Source organism: Raphanus sativus, chromosome 9 (genome assembly GCF_000801105.2).
Source record: "Raphanus sativus cultivar WK10039 chromosome 9, ASM80110v3, whole genome shotgun sequence".
Classification (NCBI taxonomy): Eukaryota; Viridiplantae; Streptophyta; class Magnoliopsida; order Brassicales; family Brassicaceae; genus Raphanus; species Raphanus sativus.
The window spans coordinates 21,103,817-21,123,825 of NC_079519.1; the positions used below are offsets into that span (position 1 = coordinate 21,103,817).

Below are 20,009 nucleotides of genomic sequence, written 5' to 3' on the forward strand. Positions count from 1 at the left end.
ATAAACTACATTGGAAAAGGCACAAAAATGTTAGCTACACTTTTTACTTGATATACTCAGAAACTTATATCATTCAACAAATTCAGATATTTACAGCTAAATCTTCATTGACATGGACATGTTAAACCTATTTTTTAGTGGCTCAAAGACTCGACGAATAGAATAGAAGATGCAAAAAGATAAAAATACTAAGTCAATTAGGATATGACCCGCGCCTTGCGCGGAGTGAGAGAAATATTTAATATTTAAATGTACATTATATTTTAAATTTTTTTGAACAAAAAATAAAAAACACAATTTTTTTAACAAAAGTACAGCATATTTTAATTTATATACAATAAAATCTATAAGTAGATACGGGATGAATTTAATATATCATTATTAAAATAACATATTTATCAATATATATTGTATGCAGACGTAAAGTAACGTAAGAATAAAAAAGATAACGCAAAAACATACATTACGAATTAGAAAATATAATATCATATCTTTTGTAGACAAATTGTAGGTGGACACCAGGACAAGATTGTATAAAATTATATTAGTATGGATTTGGGTTCATTTAAGTATAAACGAATCTATCAATTTTTTTTCAAAATGGGTCACTTAAATATATGAAGCCGGTAATATGATTAAAAAATTGGAAATTTTTTTTTCAGAAAAATGTTTAGACAACTTTTTAAGAAACGAAATAAAGTTTGGCCATTTTGAAAAATAAAGTATATGAAAACGATAAAAGCTGAGTGATATATGGGTCTCCTCCCACATATGTGTATATCTAGTAAAGCAGTTGCTTAAACAATAAATTTGCATATACAATTTAAGGGAATACGAAATCAGTTTATAATGTGATTGACCACTAAATCAGTTTATGTCATATTTGCTTTCTTTTGAATACGAAATTACTTTGCGTGAATAGTGTTAATTAGCGTCAATCTTGGACTAATTATTAAATGTTTTAAAGATTAAACTTGTGAATTAAGTTTTGTGTGATTTAATATCTAAGTCTGAATAAAAAAATAACGTGGATTAGGAAACAAAAAGCTACAATCAATCTTGTTTTAAAAAAAAACGCTACAATCAATCATAATTGCAGCACTGATCATGACAGCTTAATATTAGGAATCAGAAAGATTGACTAATAGTCTTTAATGATAAAAACAATTTATAGAAAACAGTTTAAAAATTACATTAACTCATATGAACCCCAAATAATATTTTTGAATCAATCATACAATTTTCGAATCAAATTGTATGTCGTCACAAAACTGGGAAAGGGTTCTGCAAGAACAATAGCCTTCAAATATTTAAATCAATATCAATAAATTTATATACAATATACAATATAATGTTAATATTAATATATACAATATTATATATCTGTTAATATATAGGATAAGCCAGATTTACACGTTTATATCTATTATGTGTAACAAAATTCATTCACATTCTGGTTCAAAAGTTTGACAGCTGAAGATCGATAACCTTTTAAAAACATGTTTATGTAAGGACAAAAAAATAAAACTTTTAGCTATAGTTATGATACTAACGAATTTGTTATATTCATGTAAGTTGTCTAAACTCCCATTTGAGGGATATACAATAAGATCGTTTTCGTGGAAAAAATTACATTTTAGGACTTATAGTTTAGAGAGAAGAGGATTCCTAATACCTTACTAAATTATACACTGAAGCGTAAATATAAAAAGATACATATAAAATTCTGTAGCATATAACATGTTAATATATCAGAGATATTTTTCCATTTTCCTATAGCTATCATACTGATTTTTTGTATATGCAGATACTTCTAATATGTCAATCCACGTAAAAGGTATAACATACGCTATATTAAGATTCAATTCCCATGATAAATGATATAAAATACAATGCACTAAATATTAGTAGTACCAATGGCATTTGATGTAATAAATTTAGCCTTTTTAGAGTAGTTCTATCTCAAGACTGAAGGTGCATGAGAGCATAACATGTCATCAAAATGGCAACATTGTAATAAGTTTATTCATTGAAGGTCATTATTTTAAATTGCTTTTTGATTAATAATAAGGGGATATATTAATATTCAGAAAAAGCGAGCATCAATTCAAACACATAACATGATCTAGAGATTCATGAACTCTCAAATTCCATACAAATTTTAGGTGCCATTTATGATTTCATTCATATGGATTTCTGAATTTCTTCAAAAGATCTGGAATATCGTAGCCAAGCATATCATCAACTGCTTGAATCATCTTAGGCTTCAATTTCTCAAACTTGTCAATGTTATATCCACCCAATACTTCTCTGAAATGCTCCACACTTGGAAAATCTCCTGCTGGGAAATGATACTCTTGTTGCACCTGTTTAATATTTTTAAATTCATGTTCATTAACTTACAGATTTTCATATCTGAAATCAATACTGAAAAAAATATTTTAAAACTTAAAACGATATTTTGACTCCACTTTCTACACAAGTTAAGCAACATCTACTACAATTATTCTTAAGATTGAGTATTAGATGGTACTAACCTTTTCAAATTCTTGTTGAAGATTGTCCATGAGACGTTGCTGAGCTTTGGACTTTCCCATCATTGATGGCATTTCTTTCTTCAGATGACTCATTATGTAGGCATTGATTTTCGCAGCTCGAGCTCTCTTCACAAACTCGTTAATCTGAAAGAATAAAAGAACAATTCATTAATCTGCAAAATAAAACTTGTCCATGTTTCGTATTGGAAATCTTTGTTTGTAAATCATACCTTTCTGTCACATGCTTTCTTAGGTATGGTCATTAAGTCTGTGATGAGGTCGTTTTGCTCTTTCTCGAACAATTCTTTACCGATTGGTCCAACAACAGCTTCGTTTATGGGTTTATCATTGAAGGATCTGCACACGTTAAAAGCAAATAGCAAATGAGTTTAGTATATAGCCAAATAAAATCAAACAAACGATTCAGGTTGTATCCAAAAGCATTACCCAATATAGACACGTACGACCTCCGGTGTGTTCAGAACTTTACCTAGAGACCACATCAAAGCTCCATATACCCTCATTAGCTGTTAAACAAAGTTTTTGGATCAGCTCAACAACGAATAGAAATTAAAGTTTACGTATGCAATAAATGAATGGTAAGGAAACGAGGATTTACTTGCTGAGTATCAACTTGGTCAGCTTTGTTTAAGACTACACGTATCTTGTCTTCGTTACCACGTAGAGATGTTATGACGCGCTTGAATTCATCGCTGATGTCGAGCTTGTGGGGATCGAAAAGAAGCAGAATCATGTCACACTTAGATGCAAACCATGATATAACACCGGTGAAGTCATAGCTTCTCTGCATCCTCTGTTTCTCTCCTGAAAGAACTCCGGGTGTGTCTACAAGAGTGATCTGGTCCAAAAGCTACGCACGCAGAAAAATAAAACTCATTTAAACCAACAGAAGATGCGATCAAAAAGAGATAGAAAGTAAGGAGATGGTTAAATACTCACAGGATGAGGCATCTGGGAACACTCAAACTTTGATAGGAAAGCACCTCCAAAACTTGTTAACCCGTTAAATGGCATGTCAGCTTGAACAGCCATGGTATTTCCAGGTATGGTTCTCTCATCTGGTCCGCTCTGTAAGAAAATTAATTCATAAGATTCATATCTAAAATGAATCTATCTGTTGACATACCATTGCAACCACAAATCTATCTGTTGTTGGCTCTGGACCAATGTGAGCTCCTGATAACAAGCAGACAGGGGTGAGATCAGATAGTGGTGATTGAAAATATTTATATATTGCTAGGAAACGGAGCATATTACCTGGATATTCACATCCCAGCAAGTGTTTTATGAATGTCGTCTTCCCGGTGGAATATTGACCCAAAAGCATGACCATGGGTTTGGCATCAAAATCACTATTAGTCTGCATATATTAAAAGAACAAGTGTTACATAGTATATAAGTGCTGTAACTCTTAACTGAAAAAACGAGATAAAACAAAGCCCCCCCACAACGGATATAAGTTCACTCACCAGCACCGGAGATTCAAAATCATTGAAACGATATGTGACTTCCAAAGGCTTTAGCTTCTCAGCGTACAATCTTTTCAAGCCATCAACGATTGTCACCACATTAACTTGAGGCTGCACATGAAAAAATTACAGATTACTTGTTAGACCGACCACACGACCCTATTATTAAAAGATTGACATTTGCAGCAATAAACCAAGTGGTAGCAAACCTTTATAATAGCTTTAGATTTGAACCAGGGAGCTTTTGCGGTGACGGCTTGTAGCTGAGTAACCACTGCAAGTTTTAACGAGCAAATCAATAACTTTCACATAACCAAAACAAAAACAGTCATGAATGAAAATATTGCAACAAAGTTTTACCACTGTTTTCATCATCTGCATATGCTTTTGATGCTTTCTGCTTCTGTAAAGCAAACATGTAATGATAATTATTCAAAAAAAGGAAAACTAAATCACGTGAAGAATTTAGAAAACAAAAATGAAGCAGAGGTTCCTTACAGATACCACATTCTCCAATCCTTCCAACACTGGAAGTTCCACACTCTTCATGTCAACTACAGTAACAAGGATACACATATGATTCTACTCTCTTATAGCTCTCACTTGATTTCAACACTGTTCACTTACCAGAACCTTTCAGAAGATCTGAAGTAATCTCATGTCCTTCTTGTGCCAACGTGACGAGCTAAGCATTAAATAACACAAAAGGTTTAATTCAAATCAACTCATTAAAGATAATGTATTTGATTTGACACAATCATACATACCTTCATCGCAGTGATGAACTCAGTCAAACCTAGAAACCCCTGCCTCTTCGAATCCGCAACTGCCCAAACCTTTTAAACGAAAGAAAAAACACAATTGATTCCAATCAAATCCACTTAAAACCGCCATCGATTCACGAGATCAGCAAAATCAATCTTAAACCCAAAGTAGAATAGTATTCGATTCGTAATGAATATAAATAAACCTGTTTGAGTTCCTGGCGAGAAAGCTTTGACATGGCGAAGAACTTGGTAGCATCGTTCCCAGAAACACGACCATCTCCATCTGAACTTCATAGAATCGAAACCAAGAAAAAATCATAACGGTATCATTTATAAAGAGAGGCTAGCGAAATCGAACTCAAACCTGAATCGGCGATGTTGAACCATTCCTTGTAGATCTTCTGGTGCTCTTTCAAACAAGTACCGATCGGGATCGCCAACGACGTCTCCATCAAAGAGAAGATGATGAGAGGTTTGTTTTTGAAATTTGAAATGGAGACTGCTGCGTAGTTGGTAGAGAGAGAGAGACAAAAAGAGAGGAAGGAGAGTGTTGAGGAGAGGAGAGGATATTTTCCAAAAGGGGGATTTTAACTGGTTTGGCGCTTGTCGAGGGGAACGTTATTCGTCAAGACGACGTCGTTTTTACCTTGTTCATTAGGTGGACGACACGATGTGTACATGTTTTGGTTCAAAACAACATGAAGTTGTATATATTTGCTGATGAAGGAGATTTGTTTGTCCCAGCAGACGAGCACGGAAATAGACGGCTGTGATTTGATATTAGAAAAGTCTCCAGGTGTCATCTTCGTCATTTGATTTTGAAAACTTGAATAAAAGCGCCAGCTGTTTCTATTCGGTTAAATGTTTTATATACGTACGGTATGATCAAACTATTTTAGTACGATTATTAAAACTTCATTTTAATCAAATTAAAAATATTATACAAAGAAAAATATAAATACGACTAAAAACACAAATATTAAAACTAAATTTCTAAGAAAATACTCCCTTTGTTCTTATATGTAAATAGTTTTAGCAAAAAATGTTTTCATGATATAAAATATTTACATAATCCAAAGCAACTTTTACATTTATTACATTTTGTGTGATTGATCTCATAATCTATGTATTTTATTATTGGTTGAGTTTGTGTATTAAATACTATTTTTTCAAAAGTAATAATTTTTTTAATATTAACATTTTTGACTAAAACTACTTATATATAAAAGTAGAGGGAGTATAAATAAAAAATATACTCGCATTTTTAAAGACGGTTCATAATCTAGTATTCTATTAAAACAGAAACATGACATACTAATTTAGATTTAGTCCAATTATTTTAATATAATTATTAAAATTATTACTCATTTAAGAAAAATATTTTACACAAACATGATTATAAATAAAAATACAAATATGATTAAAACACAAATATAAAAATTAAATTACTAAAAATGTAAAACAAAAAGTATAACCGCTCTTTGAAATGCAGGTTATATTTTAGTTATTATTTTAATCATGATTTTTTTTTAGGAGTAGATATTTTCTTGTTCACTCCATTTATTTTGTATATATATAATTCTGATGCTGGGATATAGTTCAAAAATATTCTTACACATTTATATGTTTTTAATTAGACCCTTGCGTACTTTTATAACTTTACATTAAACATATTTTAATATTTATACATCACACAAGTTATTATTGTGGCGTGTTATCTATATTATTAAACTGAAGTACCTTTTGGTATATTTTTTATTTACATATTTAGATTTTTTATAGATTTAGTTACTGCATTTATAATAAATTAAATACTTTAATACATATTTATAGATTTGTTACAGAATTTAAAATCAGTCTATATTTTAATTTTTGGTACTTATTTTTATTTACAGATTTAGACCTTTTTATTTATAGATTTAGTTACTGCATTTAGAATAAATTAAATACTTTATTTTAAAATATTTTTTACAGATTCTGCCATAACATTTAAAATCAATTAAAAATAATTTATTACAATTCTAAAACTTATCTAACCGGACCGATATTATTTTATTAGCGGCTACAACAAAATTATGGTTTTTGTTTCTTTGTGGTTAAAATAAAGAAAACAACTGAAGATTACTTTCAAATTTTGCAAATCCACTTAACCAATTGCGAGTGCATAGTACTGAAGATTCCTTGAAAACAAGTGATTTATGTATGAAATCTAAACATAACTTTAAATGCTAAAATCTGATTATGAGATAAATGTAGTATCAAGAAATGGTGAACAAATCACGCACCATCCCAACTAAATCAATAAATTGATGTTGATTAATTTTCCAACAGCTTAAAACATCTAAATAGAAATAACTTCACATTAGCTTATGCTAACCCAAATAGATATGTAAATGTGTAATTAGGTCTCCTTCACCACTGTCAATGATTTTCTAACTCAAAAATACAATAAAACAAAGATTTACATTAAAAATTATAAGTATTGTTATTATGAAATTCTAGAATTGTATTAAAAACTACTTACATAATCAAATTCATTTTGAAGTTAAGAATTTTTTCTTAGACTTTTACCTTTTAGAGAAAAAAATAATACTAACTTAAATACACGAATCGAGTGGAAGAAACATTGACTATCTCATATGATGTTGATGTAGCAGATGTTCTTTCTGATAAGAACAAATGATAGGGTGACATCCTGAATTCATTTGCAACCAGCTTAGAGCTATGGAAGCGTTACACTCGTTGTATGCTATTAGGCATTGGTCCTCTTTGTACAAAGCCGCTATCAACCATTTCAAGCAAGATCCTACCAATCGCCAGACCTTCTTGTTCTTTAATGATGATGAGAACAAGGTTCTATACTTGGAGTTTGCTACTGGAGAAAGTAGAGATGCTTGAAGACTATCCTACTTGGAGTTTATGTTTGTGTCTTCTACTTCTAGGTTATCGTACTTGGAGTTTGCTAATGTTATGTTTGTGTCTTCTAGCTGTATGTTATGTTTGATATTATGTTTGTGAGACTTATCATATTTTGATTATGAGAAACATCTTTTGGTTATGAGAACTATCTTTTGAAACTTTATATCACATTATGTTATGTGGATTCTCATCTAGATTTAAATATTTTGAAACTTTATCATATTCTATTATGTTGGTTTTCATCTTTCAGATTTAAATATTTGAAAATTATAAATTTATGAATTTATGAATGTCAAAATTGAAACTTTAAATAAAATTCTATAAATTTATATGAAATAAGAATTTTTCAATGTCAAAAATGTCAAAATGAAATTTTAAAATAAATTCAGTGGAAGTATATTTTAGACTAAATAATAAAAATTAGTATAGTTAAAATTAATATCAAACATATGCTTAAATTAAAACAGATGTATATTTGTAATTTGCTTATTATACTCATCTCGATGAAGATAGAAAGAAGCAAACGAACACGAGATCCATTCAGAGAGTTCATCTAGATGGCTCATTTTGAATGACACATGTTTTTTTAATTTTTTTAAAAGAACATGTGTCATTCAAAAAATTGTTAAAACATATGACATTTTTGAAGTGTCTTCTGTTTTGAATATATTTACAAATTCCTACTATTGGATTATGAGAAATTCAAGATTTTTCCTTCTAATGCAATATATATTTTTTTAAAAATATATTTCCCCTTTTGCTGTAACTAACTAAACATTTATAACAGATTACATTATGTAAACACTCAAAACTGTATGTATAATTAAAACCATTACGACAATTGCTTGAATAAACTGATTTTCATTGCTTAAAACATAAATGTATCAAAATAATTTATGAAAATTATATCATAATGAATATGTGTTGAGAGGGTAACAAGCTTGTACTTTTCTTAATGACAGGGAATTATACCATGTAAAATTCAAAACCTTTGTTTCTACTTTTTCTTATGGGATAAACTCATTTTGAAATATAACTGTTTTTCCGTTTAGATTATGGGATTATTATGCGACATAGCAAAATCTATCATATATTTTGGTGTTTTGAGTATTGTTTAGCTATCTTATATATTTTGGATATTTTTGATACTAAATCTAAAAATAGCTAATATTTCCAGGTCTAAAAATTTGATTCAGATATATTCAGATACCTGAAATATTTTGTTTCGGATCGAATTTGGTTCTATTTTTTTTCTATACCAAAATTTTTAAATCCGTTTGGATAATTAACCAACCTTGGTTCAGATTGGTATTACTACTTTTTGGATCAGAATTGGTTCCTTCGGTTCAGTTTATTTTACCAAGCCCTAATGCTACTTATTGGTTTTTGTATTGAACTTGAGTTAAAATATTTGTTTATAAATTTATAACTATGGATTTAATTATGGAGAACTATTTTTGATGTTGAAAATATATTCAAATAGTTAAAAACAAATATCTAAATAGATAAACAATATTCAAAACATCAAAAATACTTAAAATGTCTATTAATTCTCCATCCAAATATTCAAGTAACCCAATTTATATGTTAAGTAGGTATTTTTCGCATACATTATTCAAATTTATATGTTATATATTATTTTTTATTTTTTAGATTTTGAGAAAAAAAATATAGTTTTGAAATTTTTAAAATTTCAAAATTTTTAAAATAATTCAAACGCATTATTCAAACCCGAACCCACAAAATACAAACTGAATCCAAACCTAAATTTCTAAATACTTGAATGAGGCTAAAAATTTTAACCCTGAAAACTTAAAACCTAAACATTTCAAACGAACCTGAATGGTTACCTGAACGTTCGCCCTTAAAATCCTTTTAAAGCACATATTATAAGTATCAATAAGTAAATAATTTGAAAATACATATTGAAGAACGTGATAAGAAAACTAATATGAGAACTGAAAATAAATTACTCAACAAATTACATTAAACTTCAAAACACATTTTTAATTTTTTTTAAAATGAATCAAAAATTATCCCGTGCTTATAAAGCAGTGGTCAAAATCTAGTAAGTATTAAAAGACTAAGAAGAAGATCGCAAATCCATAAATCATACATTCTTTTTTTCCTTGAATTATACAGAGGTATCCTGGCCCCACAATAGTGATCCAGACTAGTCACGTGTTGCTATATGACGGTCTTTTGTTCCTGGCAATGCCGAAATGTTAATTCCCCAGTGACCATAATTCGAATCCATGTGGCGGAACTCACAGCTATAAACTCTTTACCACTAGAGCTAGAAGCTCCGGTTTATAAATCATACATTCACCCAAAAATTCGTCACTATGAATATCAGTTTTACACAACAATAAACCTGAGCTGGATACATACATATATAACTCACAGAGATCAAACATTGATAAACATACATAAATTTCCATCCATAGACGATCTACAAAATAACGCTGTGATACTCGCATTGTGGAAAAATCATCTCTGACACTAATCTTGTCGTGTGTTGTGTGAGAAACCAAGACACTGGTTTCATTTTCATGTTATGTTCACTGCCAAAATCCAAGACCACGAAGAGAAAGAATGTTTACAGTTTTATCAAAACAAGAGAACATGATGGAATATACGTACGGGTATTAGTACAAATATGCATATTACCGATTGTCTTTTTGAGAAGCCATAGAAGAAGAGCGAGCTCAATGCTAAAGATCATACGAAGCCATGTTTTATCCACCAAGAATCCGTAAACAGTGATTCCCGCTTTGTTGTTCTCTAGATATGTCACTATACAAGAAGGAACCGAAATAGTTAGAAGGCGAATGAACAATGAAAACGACTTTATCACAATCATCTTTCCAAATCATACGTTCTTTACCTAGAGCTTGACGTTTCTGGAAAGAAATGGCTCGCGCATAGATTGGATGTATAGTGGTATTGTCAAGATCACTATCTCCATCTTCGTCATCATCAGACGATCGACTAACATCACGACGACGTGACAAAATCTGGAAATGCTGTCTGGATGTTGGATATTTAGGAGTTTCTCCATTGTCAAGATCATCAAACGTGTCTAGACTAGCGCAGACGTTCCATTTAGTGGCTATGCTGGTTACAGATTGAGCTTTGTGAGTCATCTGCGTTGCGCTTTTCAAGCATATGAAAAGCCCTGACACTAAACTTATGGAACATAACTGTCAAAAACAGAGACACTAGTCAAGAGAATGCAACAAAGATCTCACCTACTTTAGGTTAACACAAAACTGGACTAAGCATGTAATGACAAGAATAAAGACATTGGCCAGGATAATATTCCTTTTTAGTTTAAGACAAGTTTGTTTAAGCATGTAGTAACAAGAACAGGGACATTGATAATGTTTCTAAGATTTAACCTGTCTTTTTTTTTTTTTCAGTGACAAAAAAAAAAAGACAAAACTCGATTAAGCATCATGTACTAATAATATTAAGATTAAAAATAAAAATAATAATAATAATCTAAGATTTAAGAAAAAATAATAATAATAAATAATAATAAGATAGAAAAGAATATTATGTACCGCGAGCTCGCCAACTTCGTAGATATGAAAGGGAACACTAGCTCTTATGGTGGTAAGCAACGCCATGAACTGAGTGGCAGTGACAAAAAACAAAGACAGTACTATGAACCGCCTGAAACGGTGGCTAACAATCTTCAGTTCACGATGGATCTTCAAATGTTCAGCGAGCGTGGCGCTAAAGTCAGTGATCTCAGAGGCGAAGCAGCGAGCGAACTCCTCTAGACGAAGGATCTGGAGGTGGCAGACGACTTGGTAGACGAGACAAGCGATGATGAAGAGTGATGTACGGTATAGCCAAGAAGAGAGCTGGAGTGTGCATGCTAAGACGTGGCTCAACGTTGGGTTGATAAAGTAAGGTATCTGGTTGGAGCCAGTAACATACCACCAGATGCGATAGATCGCTTGAAGTGTAAGCGATGGGAGGACGAAGATAGCCAGTGGCTTCATTGATCTCTGCAACAAGAAACAGAGGAGATATATTATACTTTTGGCTACGTATCCGAACCTAAGTATTTTTTTTTTGTTTGGCTGCGGAAATTAGGTCTGGCATAAAAACCGGAATACCAAAACCGGTTACCCCGACCGAAATCCATTTTAAAAATGCACAATTTAACTCATTGGTGGTGCTCGAACTCGGGTATGGAAAGCAAAAAGATACTGGTTAACCCACATTAGACGGTTTAATTGGTATAAATATAAGATTTTAGCAATTAAACGGTTCTACAACTGCAAAACCAAACCGACCTCGATAAGAATCGAACCGAATTACCATCAGCTCCATATGGTAACATAATAATTTACCCGACATAATTGGAATCAATTGTTTTTTATCCGGAACCAAACTGATCCTAACTTTTTGACTTCGTATGTACTAATGTACCTGAACTGATTGTACACATATAGTGAAATTACCTGGATTTCTGCTTCATACCCGATCCTAACTTTATCGCTGACGTCTTTGAGTTTATGGAGGAACAAGAACTTGCGGATACCGTATCTCTTGGACCAATGGGAGAGGCTGACGAACGAGATTCCGGCGAAGATCGATAGAGAGAGCTGGACCAATGCGTCGTAGGGACGGTGGAGTTTGTAATCGCAATCGGTGCAGATGAGCACGAAGTGTGAGATCATCGGGACGATGACGGCGAGGAGGAAGAAGAGGGACCACGAGATCAGAGTTTTAAGGCGGCTCGACTGATCGAACCAGAGAAGGAGTCTCGGGAAGGAGAATTTGGTTGCCGGCGATGATTCCGGCGGTTTGTGGATCGGGTCGGGTCGTTTCGATGATTCTTCCATCGAGCTGAGTTCGGGATTTGGATAAATCAAATCAGAGGCGGAAATTAGGCTGTTGTATTTAACACCTTCGAGTTTACATCTGTTTCTTTTCTTTGTCGTATTAAAATTGAAATAACATTCAATAATAAAAAAATGGCCGTTGAATTTATAAATGGTAAAATAGTAATAGTTTGTCATTTCGTATCACGTTTTGACTCTCCTTCACCATGTGTCCTGCACTTGTATGTGACACATAGCCGGTAGACTATACAATGATTGATTTATTACGGTATTTTAAGAATCTAACTTGTTGACATTTTGTTACAGACAAATTTAGGCCACGTCTCCTTTTTCCATTTCTAAAGCAATAACAATGACATCAAAACACCAAATTTTTATTCTATTTTGTTTAAAATATAGTTTATTTACTATTATTACTTATTTCATATTTGTAACTAAACGTAAATATACTGCATAACCTATTTTTAATTATTTTTTACATAATTATTTTTAATTATTTTTAATTATTAAATTACTAAAAAAGTATTATCATTTAAGTTGTTTTGTAAAGTATAAAATACCATAAATTGATTCTATTTTAGTCTCAATAGTATAAAAGTTTAATTATTATTTTATAAAATATATAAATTAATACTATAAAATATAATACTGTTAAACCAAAAATATAAATGTAAATAAATTTTATAAAACATAAAACTGTAAAAATTTAATAAAAAAATATTTAATTATTGTTGGAGATAACAAAAAAGTTTTGACACCAAAACACCAAATTTAGTATTGAAATTACAGTATTGAAATTACACCAAAATTGTGGTCATTGCTGGAGATTTTCTAAAGAGAATCTCAATCTGACACCTAATCAATTAATCAGAAATAAAATAGGGATTAGTTCTTTTTGTAACTTTATCTGTAAATATGTTGTATAAACTAAAATTAGTTTCAGTATGTGAAAAAATAATTTGGTCTATTTTAAATAGTTTTGTGTGTTAAATTCTAAATTTTCTTTTTGTTTAGTATTATTTTCTGGTTTTTGTTTAATAAAATGAAAAATTACAAATATACAATTGTCTTCTTTCTTTTGCCTGTGACGGCAGCACATCTCTAATATCAGTTGCCTCTGTTAAGGGTGGGTAAAATATCCGTAAAATTTGATTCGATTCGTTATTCGTTCGATTTGATCTGAAAATACGGATATCTGTAACTCTACGAATCGAAGCAAAAGCTAAAATTTAATATCCCTCAAATAAAGAGCAAATCACAAACACTCATTAAAAAATGAATATCCAATCAGTAATGTACATATGTATATATAGGGCTGGGCGTTCGGATACCCATTCGGGTTTCGGTTCAGTTTATTCAGGTTTCGGGTTTTCGGGGTCAAAGATTTCAGCCCCATTCGGATATTTCTAAATTTTGGTTCGGGTTCGGTTCGGATCTTTGCGCGTTCGGTTCGGGTTCGGATAACCCATTTAAAATGTTTTTAAATTTCCAAAATTCATTATATACTTTAAATTTTCAAAATCTATAAGAAAGATAATATATTACATATAAATTTTCATAACATATATGTCAAAATACCTTAATTTAACATATAAATTGGTTTTCTTTGAATATTTAGATAAAGAATCAATAGATATTTAACTATTTTGGTGTTTTCAGTATACTTTAGCTATTTTAAACATTTACTTTTGACTATTTGCATATATTTTCCGAGTATTTTGGAAAACTTAAAGATATCTTATATATTTTTAATATTTTTAATATTTTTAATATACATTATATATAAAAATAATGTATATATTTAAGTATATAAATTTATTTCGGATACATTCGGGTATCCAAAATATTTCGGTTCGGATCGGGTTCGGTTTCGGTTCTTTAAATACCGAAATTTTGAACCCGTTCGGATATTTAATCAATTTCGGTTCGGGTTCGGTGCTACTTTTTTGGATCGGGTTCGGTTCAGTTTTTCGGGTTCGGATTTTTTGCCCAGCCCTATGTATATATAAAATTATATATAATTTAATATCCCTACATAGATTTTTACTTATTTTATCCACTAAATTAATTATTTGGTCACTAAATTTTTAAAAGTACATAGTTTTTAAATAATTTTTAATGAAATATTATTATTTTATATTATATTTTTTTTATTTTCTTTTAATTTATTTAAAAATGATTTTTTATTATTCTTTATATTATAATTTTTTTATTTTCATCCTTACTGTCCCATAAAATATACTGATTTTTCCGGATATCCGTAACACCAAATATTTGAAACATCACAGATAAGATCAGATCAAAAAATCGATTATTCGTACGGAACAGATTGGGTCACGGATATCCTTAAAACTTCGGATATCCGCTTCGTGCCCACTACTAGCCTCTGTGTTTTCATTGATTATGATTATATATTTTCTATTTATTTTTAGAAAAACATGTCTATGTATATTAAAAAATAAAAATATAAAAATACAATAAAAATAAAACCTTTTTATCAAAGAATGAACGCTTTGTATGTTGTTGTTGTTGTGATTTGGAATGAAAGGTAGGTTGTTATAGAATTTGAAGACCAAAAAGTGTATGTGGGGGCAATACAATATTCTTTTACTATGTTAAAATACTAAATATTTACAAAAATACAAATTCAGACTTCCTCAAAAAAAAAAAAAATACAAATTCAGACAAGAAAAATTGACTTGTAACAAATATGAAACTGGACCTAGGCGATTTGAACCCACTAGCCTACAAGTTGCTGATATTTTGAATAGGCCCATAGCGCCGATAATTATGTTGATCTAAAGCCTATATTATCAGAATAATAAAACAAAACATTGAAATCCCGTCGGCAGCCATCAAACAAAAAAAAAAATCCCGTCGGCAAGGTAACGGCCGAGAAAGAACGGCCAACGTAAAATAGTCAATGGTGATTGGTGAAAAAGGTATTCTTTTGTTCAAGAAAAAAAGGTATACTTTTGTTCTTATTACTCTTCTCACACGGCTATATATGCTTTTCTACCAACCCATACGTCACTCACTTAGACCAAACTAGATATATTATTGCTTATGGAATTCTGAGTGTTGCTCGACCAAACCAGATTCGGCTCAATTGAACCTAATCGAACCGAACCGGATCTTATCAGTTTAAGAATAGTCAAGAATGATGACTTTTTAACAGGATAACCATTAGTGCATTTTCACAGGTGTTTTTACTTTTCTTATAAATAACCAAAAAGGTCAAAAAGAGAAGCTAAATAAAGGCCAATAAAAAGAAGAATATAGTTAACATTCTATTGGTCAACAAAAGATAAAATTGAAAAACAAACAATTGTATTAAACAAAACAAAAAGAAAAGGAGAAAAGTGATAGACGTGAAAGGGGGATTTTCATTAAACGCTCTCCCTGCGCAGAAAGAGAGAGAGAATAATAATGTATTGGACGAAGCTTCTGGAGAAATTGGAGCTATAAACCGTAAGTAAAATTCTCGTTACCTTTCTTTCAAATCTTTCAGTTAGGAAAAAATGTGTGTTCCGATCTGATTTCGATCCGCGTACAACTCAGGTTCTTTTCTTTCTTTCTTGTTTTTCAATTAGGTTTTCTGATGTCACATGTTTGATTCTTTTTGTTAAATTTCTGATAAATTTGGTATTTTTAATTGCAAACATTAATTAGGTTTCAGCTAAGAGAATTAAAAGAGCATAGATTTGATGATTGTGGATACCTACCTACATATGTTTCTTAATATTGTTTTAATTGATTTATCTATATATTCAGCAAATTCCTCTTTATATGTTGTAATTGGAGACAAGACAAAGTTAGGTATTGTTGTCTATGTATTGTCCTGTTTAATGATGTTTTTTGTGCTTTGTTTTGTTTAAAGGCTGTTTTTTTTAAAATTATGTATTGTGGGTTGGAAGTGGTAAATGGGGAGAGAACCGGAGGACAAACACATGGATAAGAAGAAGCTAAACAGCTCTTCAGGATCTTCGCAGCATATGGAGCCTGCAGAGGTTAAGGAATGTACTGATGATCACAATGAGGGATCTGGATCCCAATCCCATAGGAAGAAGCTAAACACACCTCCTCAGCCGCATAAAACTCGTGGTGGCGTGAATTACACTGTTCCAAAACCATTCTCTCTGTCGGCTGAAAAGCCTGCTGCTTCCTCCTCAGTCTGCGCAAGAGCAGGAGGAGTTGATAGTCATAATAATAATAATAATAACTCACCTGGAAATGCTGTTAGCCGCAACTCTTCTTCTGGTTCAAGAGGTTCACAGGTAAGAAAAAACATAATCTTTGTTAAACCTTTATTTATGGGACTTGTGTAAAATGGTGACTGAACTAGCTCCGTTGTTATTTATTTTCACAGTCAAACTCGCCTATGCCAGCTAGGAAGACAGTAAATCACATGAAGCACCGTGACGACGAAGATACTTTTTCTGTTGCTTCCTCGTATCCTTTCTTATTTTATTATGTTAGAACGAGAACATAAAGAAGAAACATTTTTTTTTTAATTATTTTGATCCTTAGCCCATATATGTATATATAGATCAGCAACATCTGTAAGAAGTATTAAACCCAAGGTAACCATTGGAGTTGCTCCTACGTTTAGCAGCACCTCTCGGTTGGAGAGACGCAAAGAGGTATGTATTTGCCCCTGCTTCTCTCATACTTATTGTTCCTTCCTTAACTCTTGTTTCCCATCGATCTGCTAAGCTAACCACCAACGTTTTATGGTTTCAGTTTTACAAGAAGCTAGAGGAGAAACAGAAAGCACTTGAGGAAGAGAAGAGAGAAAACGAGAAAAGGCTTAAGGTACATATATATATATATATATATATGCTCTCTTGCATTCACCTCCATTAGTTAGTATATATATATATATATATATATATATTTATATATATGGTGTAGAAATTTTGGTTCATGTAGTTTCTGTGCCTTGCATTTTCATTAGTGGAATACCATGAAAAATGTATACACATGTCCATTAGCTAGTGTGTGTGGTGTAGAAAGTAGCTTCATATACTTTCCATGTTTTTATAACAACATATAAAGTTCTGTCGTGCATTTTCATTAGGAATAGCATGATGTTGCTGTTGCACAGTTTGAAACAATTGGCTTTTACATGTTCGATTCAATATAAATAAATAATATTACATTCTTGAGCATTCTCAGAAACATTGAAAACGTGTTGTTGTTATCTTCAGGAAGAGCAAGAAATAGCCACTAAGCAACTCCGGAAGAATATGGCTTACAAAGCTAATCCCGTACCGACTTTCTACCACGAGCCTCCTCCACAGAAACCTCCACTCAAAAAGGTATTCAAACTAAACCCACACTGTCTCTGCTCTTCCTCATTTCCTTGCTTGTCCAACACTGATGAACTGAACTCCCATTATTATCATTTAGTATTATATTTAACATTATGTGGTTGTTTAAACGATCACAGTTTCCTCTGACTCGGCCCAAGTCACCAAACCTTAACCGTAGAAAGAGCTGCAGTGACACAGTTAACTCATCACATCAGGAGGTGAAAGGGAAGCATTGTGCTCGACATCGCCACAGCGTAGACGGTCGCAAGGACGAATCCAAAGCTAGTAGTAGCCCGATGAGGACACCAGATAAGAAGAAGTCCACAAAGGACACACCAAAGTCTGAAGAAGTTTATGGAAGAAACAAGAGCGGCCATGAGGGAGAGGTAGGTGAGAATTGAATTGATGCTGTGGAGTGACGTGACGTGACGTTTAGTTTATAGCTTCGTTTTGACTAACTTGGTGATTGAGAAACAAGAAAAATGGGTGACAAGTGTAAGAGGAAGAACAGGTTCTAGAGTGAAAAAAACGAGTTTGAAAGTTTCAGTTGTCTTGTTTTGCTTATTATTCTATATATTGATTTGCTTAAATCAGCTACTCTTGTTTAATCCTTTCTTTGTCCGTTTGTCGTTTGGGAATTGATGTGAAATGTATATCAAAGCTGTCTTAATTTTAAGTTATTAAACCTTTGTGTGAACTATATTACTTTCAGGTTTAGGTTAGTTGACGTAATTATTTTCAATATATTGGGAATTTACGGAAAATACTTATGATGAATGATATATTTTCTTGAATAAAATTAATTTTTGAGAAAAGAAAAGAATGCTATATTTTCTTGTACTCTGAAAAAGGAATTTGTTTGCTTATTTTCTCCCCACCACTTTTTTGTACTGAAAATTTAATAAAGATGTTCCAACTATTTTTTTTTTATTTTGGTATAAAAATGGTGGTTTTAACTTTTTTTTTTCCGAAAACCCAAATATTATAAATAAATTGCACCAAAAATTGAATCAATATGACAATACTTACAACTACAACTTGTTTATCACCAGACTAACTCAACGTTGATGATATTATACCTTTCCAAATAAATCTTTCGAACTTTTCTGAATATGTAGTTTTTTCGAAATAAAGTTAGTCAATATAAAAAGGTTACCGACCACGATTTCAATTAAATTTGGTTATTCTTTAATACCCAAACTCTTTTGATACTCAATTTAATACCACAATTAGTTATTTTATTCATTTTAATACTTTAACTTAAAAAATGTACTCATTTTAATAATAAATTATGTTTATTTTAATTAAAGATATTGATAAGTTTTAAATAAATAATCTATTAAATTCAAAAAGTCTTAAAATTTTCTAATATTATTCTTATTTTTAAGAGTAATAAACTAAATTGTGGCTAACCTTAATTTTGTAATTTAAGTTTTGAAATACAATACTAATTTATTTATTTATCATCAAGAAATAAGATTTTATAAATTTTAAACATCATCCAAAATTTATTATTAGAAAAAATTAGACATTATTTTTTTCACTTTGAGAGAATATTTTATTTTTGTTTGAAAAACTTATGAAAATTTTGATAAAAATAATTATAGTTGAAGTAATAAAATGAGTATAGTTTTAAAAGTCAGTATTAAAAGAAAAATAATCAGTTAAGATATTTAACTAGCTAACATGAAAAAAATTAGGTGTTAACAAATTTAACAAAATTTAGTTGGAATATTTTTTTAATATATCCTTTTATTTTATCAACAAGTTCACCATTTGCTAAATGTACAGTATAACCTCTTTAAATTAATAATCTATAAATTCATATCTCTATAAATTAATATAATTTCATAGTTCTAAATTGAATTTTTTTATTCAATTAATATCTCGATAAATTAATAATCTCTATAAATTAATAAAAAATTATAATTTTGGTGTAGTCCCAATATTATTAATTTATAGAAATTTCACTGTATGTCTTACTTGAGTCGTTGAATCAAAATGGAAATGTGAGAATTTGTTATACCATCAATTCTCTTATTTCCCCGCGATAATTATATTAATATATGAAAAGTAGTCTGACATTTATGTTTTACTTATATATAGTAAAGTATCGAAA

At 30.8% G+C, this 20,009-nt stretch overlaps 3 protein-coding genes across 6 annotated transcripts; 1 reads left to right on the top strand and 2 right to left on the bottom strand.

The window, feature by feature from the left end:
- Nucleotides 1-2,053: 2,053 nt before the first annotated feature.
- LOC108828477 (EH domain-containing protein 2) lies at nt 2,054-5,359 on the bottom strand. Its single transcript, XM_018602184.2, has 16 exons — nt 5,159-5,359; nt 4,998-5,077; nt 4,795-4,863; nt 4,655-4,712; nt 4,526-4,581; nt 4,388-4,430; nt 4,237-4,301; nt 4,028-4,138; nt 3,816-3,918; nt 3,685-3,734; nt 3,498-3,626; nt 3,157-3,408; nt 2,985-3,064; nt 2,768-2,894; nt 2,538-2,681; nt 2,054-2,366 (listed from the first exon to the last, which is right to left on the bottom strand). Exons 1-16 carry the CDS (start codon nt 5,244-5,246, stop codon nt 2,181-2,183), a joined length of 1,641 nt encoding a protein of 546 aa, XP_018457686.1. The 5' UTR covers nt 5,247-5,359; the 3' UTR covers nt 2,054-2,180.
- A 4,630-nt stretch (nt 5,360-9,989) lies between these two features.
- LOC108824171 (uncharacterized) lies at nt 9,990-12,674 on the bottom strand. The gene is made up of 5 exons (XM_018597544.2): nt 12,192-12,674; nt 11,280-11,732; nt 10,601-10,916; nt 10,384-10,509; nt 9,990-10,277 (listed from the first exon to the last, which is right to left on the bottom strand). The coding sequence occupies exons 1-5, from the start codon at nt 12,573-12,575 to the stop codon at nt 10,264-10,266; spliced, it is 1,293 nt and encodes a 430-aa protein (XP_018453046.2). The 5' UTR covers nt 12,576-12,674; the 3' UTR covers nt 9,990-10,263.
- Nucleotides 12,675-15,887: 3,213 nt separating this feature from the next.
- LOC108827874 (protein WVD2-like 2) lies at nt 15,888-18,577 on the top strand. Of its 4 annotated transcripts, none has more exons than XM_018601377.2 (7): nt 15,888-16,046; nt 16,493-16,852; nt 16,945-17,027; nt 17,125-17,218; nt 17,319-17,390; nt 17,786-17,896; nt 18,028-18,577. In XM_018601377.2, the coding sequence occupies exons 2-7, from the start codon at nt 16,499-16,501 to the stop codon at nt 18,289-18,291; spliced, it is 978 nt and encodes a 325-aa protein (XP_018456879.2). In that variant the 5' UTR covers nt 15,888-16,046; nt 16,493-16,498; the 3' UTR covers nt 18,292-18,577. The 4 variants fall into 4 exon arrangements, with proteins under 4 accessions (XP_018456879.2, XP_018456880.2, XP_018456882.2 ...); XM_018601378.2 differs by having other exon boundaries at nt 15,897-16,046; nt 16,456-16,852; XM_018601380.2 differs by having other exon boundaries at nt 15,995-16,136.
- Nucleotides 18,578-20,009: the final 1,432 nt, after the last annotated feature.